The 4,627-nt window shown below is 45.5% G+C and overlaps 1 protein-coding gene across 1 annotated transcript; it reads right to left on the bottom strand.

Annotated features, from left to right (window-relative positions):
* Positions 1-1,467: 1,467 nt before the first annotated feature.
* Positions 1,468-3,318, bottom strand: LOC138520453 (general transcription factor II-I repeat domain-containing protein 2A-like). The gene has a single exon (XM_069632833.1). It carries the CDS (start codon positions 3,316-3,318, stop codon positions 1,468-1,470), a length of 1,851 nt encoding a protein of 616 aa, XP_069488934.1.
* Positions 3,319-4,627: the final 1,309 nt, after the last annotated feature.

Below are 4,627 nucleotides of genomic sequence, written 5' to 3' on the forward strand. Positions count from 1 at the left end.
TACTCACCTCAGGTTCCTCACAGAGCTTGCCTGTTTTCCACTCTTCTTTCGTGGCTATCTGTGATGTCAGGTGCAGTGAGACACAAGGCCTGATCACGACTTTGGTGGTAACGCCGGCGGTATTACTGGCGGCGGTATTAGCCCTACCGCGGGATCACAAGTTCAGCGGTAATGTAATTCCCCATTCCCCATTGAGCCCATTCGGGAATGCCCCATTCCCCATTGGGCTCAATGGGGAAAATTCATGCTCTTACCGCTGGCGGATTTCCCGCCGGCGGTAATAGTGCAAATTTTTGACGGATTTCCCCTCAGAGCTGGGGCGAAATCTGCCGAACTCCTGATTTGGCGGACCCTTAAATCCGGCAGTAATAGCGTGACCGCTGGATTTAGAGGTTACCGCCAAAGTCGTGATGAGGCCCACAGTCTGTAGAGGCTTCAAATACATCCTCCCACTTTCCCTGCTTAATTTATTATGGGAGAGTGCTGACACTGCTTTCAATGCACCTCTCTTCATGTGCGGATCTTCGGGGGCCTGAGGTATGTGATTCATTAGGTCTTATGCTGTTCACTTGTTCCGGGTGGACAATTCTATTCTACGTCTTGTCAGTGGATAATTGGAACTCAAGTGAACAGAATCCAGTGTGGGAGGCGATGTTCCCAGAAGCATAGTGACAGAATCACCTCCAACTGACTTCTTGGGAGGACCCAGTACTGTGCAGCAGACCAAGGCTAGGCACTCATTCTTGTATTGTTCCATGCATCGCCAAGCCAATACTCGCAGCTGTGGCATGCCCCCAACACCAAGCATCACACCAAACCCAAATGCGTTCTCAGTTTCTACCAAAGGTAGGTCTTGCTGGGGAACAGATGTGTGCTTTGTGATGTACTGGGGGGCACCACGGGGCGTGTGTTACAGTCAATGTATGCGTGCACCGATGAGTGAATGCTATTTCCTCCAAAGATAAGCTTGGGTGGAGGTACACATTGCTGCTTGCGTTCATTCAGGGAGTCATTTATTCGAGCACCTACGTCAGTGATGGGCAACCTTTTTGGCGTGGTGTGTCAAAAATCGGCAAAAAATCGAGCATAACTCGCGTGGTGTGTCACTTCGACAAAAAAACATAATTTTGCGCAATTTATAGTTTAAACTACAAAAATGTATAATTGCAATATATAATTGTATTTAATAAACCAAAAACAAATTATTTAACATACCTGCTTAGTAACTTCTTTGTTCATCAGTCGATTTCGTATGTTCCCTTGATATTATTGAACTTGTTTGGGGTGCCGTGAACCAGGGCTGTGGAGTCGGCTGCTTCCAGCTCCACGTCCTCATCAACATGCCGCTCCAGCCCGCCCCTGCTATGGATATTCCTAGTGACGTGAGGGCGAAGATTATGAATATTCAGCCCTGCGGTGAACTGAGATAAGTGAGGGGGAGGGCGAATTCTTTAACTAACCTGCCTATTAGTGACTTTTTTGTTGCTGAATTTCATTGGCTAAATCTTCAATTGAAGGTTGGTATTTTGTACACTTCAGGACCAAGCAAGCGCTACTAACCTCATCTGTCAATCTGTTTCTTTTGTTGGTTTTGATATTATTTAATGCTGAGAATAAGGTCTCACAAAAGTACGTAGAAGGAAAAATTGTGAGTAAAGCTGTTGCTATATTTGTCAGGGTGCTAAAAGTTTCTGGTAGTCTGTTCCAGGCACTCCAAATTTCCTGTTCGTAGTGGCACTCATCTTTATTCTCCAAGCGGCCCCTTTCCAGATTCTCAAGCTTTGACCTCAAGTCGACAAACACCTGAGCCCAGATGCTGTCTTGAAATTCTGCAAGCTGCATCTCCAAATCATCTATTTGCATCCATTGGAAACCATTTAATTCCAAACTATTGTAGACTACTACATCAGGATACTTAATTATTTTCATGGTCTGTTCTAGGCTTCTAAATTGACTAAATCTATCAGTAAACTGGTCAAGTAACGAGTCTAAAACATGCTGGTACTTCATATGCAAGAGTTCCACTTCATTTCGTACAGCTGCACTGGCCTTCTCAAAATGCTTTTGTACTCGAGGAAAATACTTATACGTTTTAGTTTCTACATCTCGCTTGAAAATTTTTACTTTACTTACAAAAGCTTTTATGTATCCAAACATAACATCAATACTTTTGCCAAAACCTTGTAACTTTAAGTTCAGTTCATTAACATGAACAGAGAGATCTGTAAAAAACATCAGGGTGTTGACCCACTTATCATCATTGAGCTGAGGAAAGTTTCTCAGATCCTTCTCTTCAAGAAATACCTTAATTTCTTCAAAGCACTCCACAAAGCGCCCAAGAACCTTGCCTCGGCTCAGCCATCTTACATTATTGTACATCAGCAGTCCACTGTAGGTGGAATCAACCTCCTGTAAAAGTGCTGAAAATTCTCGCTTGTGAAGGGGGCGAGCAGCTATTAAATTAACTATTTTTGTAACAACTGACATTAAGTCATTTAAGTCAGTGAATCCTGCCTTGGCACATAAAGCCTCCTGATGGATAATACAATGAAAAGGCACAATCGGATGTCCAATAGCTTCTATAAACAATTTCACAAATCCAACTTTTTTCCCCACCATGTTTGGGGCACCATCTGTCGTCACTGACACAACTTTAGATATATCAATGCTTAGGTCGCAGAATGTTTGCATAACAACCTTACATATTTCGCTTCCTGATGTACTTGTTGGCACTGATACTAACTTTATCAACTCTTCTCTCATTGTGTGACCATCAGAATATCGACCAATAATGGCCAACTGAGCATGCGATGTGACATCAGTAGTTTCATCAAGAGAGATGGAAAAATATTTACAATTCCTTATGTCTCTCTTTAATTGATGTTGTACGTTTGTGTTCAGTCTCATTATTCGGTCTTTTATGATATTTCTACTGAGTGGTAACTCAGATATTCTCTTAATAATTGCATCTTTATTCTGCATATCGTGAAATAGAACTGGCGCACATCTTAGGAGAATTTCTTTAATAAATTCTCCCTCATTAAGCGCTTTTGCATGCTGAGCTATGGAGTGAGCAATGCTCAAACTTGCAGAGTTTAAATTTGTAGAGCCTTTTATAAATTTAAGGATGGAGTTAGATTGGCTCTTATAAAGGTGTAGCTTCATGGAAATGTATTCCCTCCTTTCATCCTCACTTTTTTCCAAGAGCTGGGAATGATTAGTTTCAAAATGTCTATTTATATTCCACGTTCTGCTTACTACCGTTTCAGTACATCGAACGCAAAATGATCTGCCATTTCTTTCTATAATGCCATACATCTCGCTCCATGTCTCTTGAAAGGGTCGGCCACTGCTACTACCACTCCCTTTACTTAACCTTTGTTTTTTATTTTTTGGGTGCTCCATCAGTGGGCCAGTGACAGCAGATAGAATTATAGATAGCTTGTTTGGCTAGTTAACCCCTAATTGGCTAACACAACCTCCCCCTCACTTATCTCAGTTATTGTGGGCAATTACAAGTCCATGGCACCCCAATAGTTGCTGCTAATGGCGCTCACAGTTCCCCCCGGCACTCCGCTGTTCCCTGCTGTGGTGCGGTCGTAACCGGAAGTCCCAGGAGTAGACTCTCTGTGCCAGAGTTCAGGCCTACAGACAAAAGGGGTTGGAACTTTTATTACTACATGACTACAACTCCCAGCATGCCTGTATACAGCCTACGGCTCTGCAGCTACGCCAAATCTAAAACTCCCAGCATGTTGCACTTGACTATATAGTAGTATAGGTTATGGTGCAACATGCTTGGAGTTGTAGTTTTGGCTCAGCTGCACTGCTGCAGAGCCAAAACTGCAATGCCCAGCATGATCTTATACAGCCTATGGCTCTGCAGCAGTTCAGCTGAGCCAAAACTACAACGCCCAGCATGCCCTGATAGGTTTGGGTTTGAGTCTGCAGCAGACCCCAAACCTAAGTAGCATTATTGCTAATAATGATAATCTTTCCCCACTTTCCTTCCCCTGCTTACTGTGAAGGTCAGTCTGGCAGCGACTGCATTGCGGCCTGACTGGAGAGAGGCACGCACTGTTCCCGCGCTCCTCTCCTGCGGGTCCTCCCTAACGTCCTCGCCGTGCTGGAGAGAGGCGCGCACTGTTCCCGCGCTCCTCTCCTTCGGGTCCTCCCTAACGTCCTCGCCGTGCTGGAGAGAGGCGCGCACTGTTCCCGCGCTCCTCTCCTGCGGGTCCTCCCTAACGTCCTCGCCGTGCTGGAGAGAGACACGCACTGTTCCCGCGCTCCTCTCCTGCGGGTCCTCCCTAACGTCCTTGCCATGCTGATGACGTGTGTGCGCCAACCCCTGCGCTCAGAAAGGGGCTGTGCTTCACTGTCAGGCGGCGGCGATACAGTAAGTGAGTGTGGGTGGGGGAGATCACACGTCCCGCCCCCCCCCGTTCCTCCAGCACAGATTCTTTCATCCTCGGCAGCCGTGCAGGAGCCGAGGATGAATCGCATGAAATCCTGCGCGTGTCACCCCAAATGGCTACGCGTGTCAGCACTGACACGCGTGTCATAGGTTCACCATCACTGTACTAGAAGGAGGCAATATTTGGAAAAGTGTCTGAATTGAAATGTTCTA

Source organism: Ambystoma mexicanum, chromosome 13 (assembly GCF_040938575.1).
Source record: "Ambystoma mexicanum isolate Mex_15411 chromosome 13, UKY_AmexF1_1, whole genome shotgun sequence".
NCBI lineage: Eukaryota > Metazoa > Chordata > Amphibia > Caudata > Ambystomatidae > Ambystoma > Ambystoma mexicanum.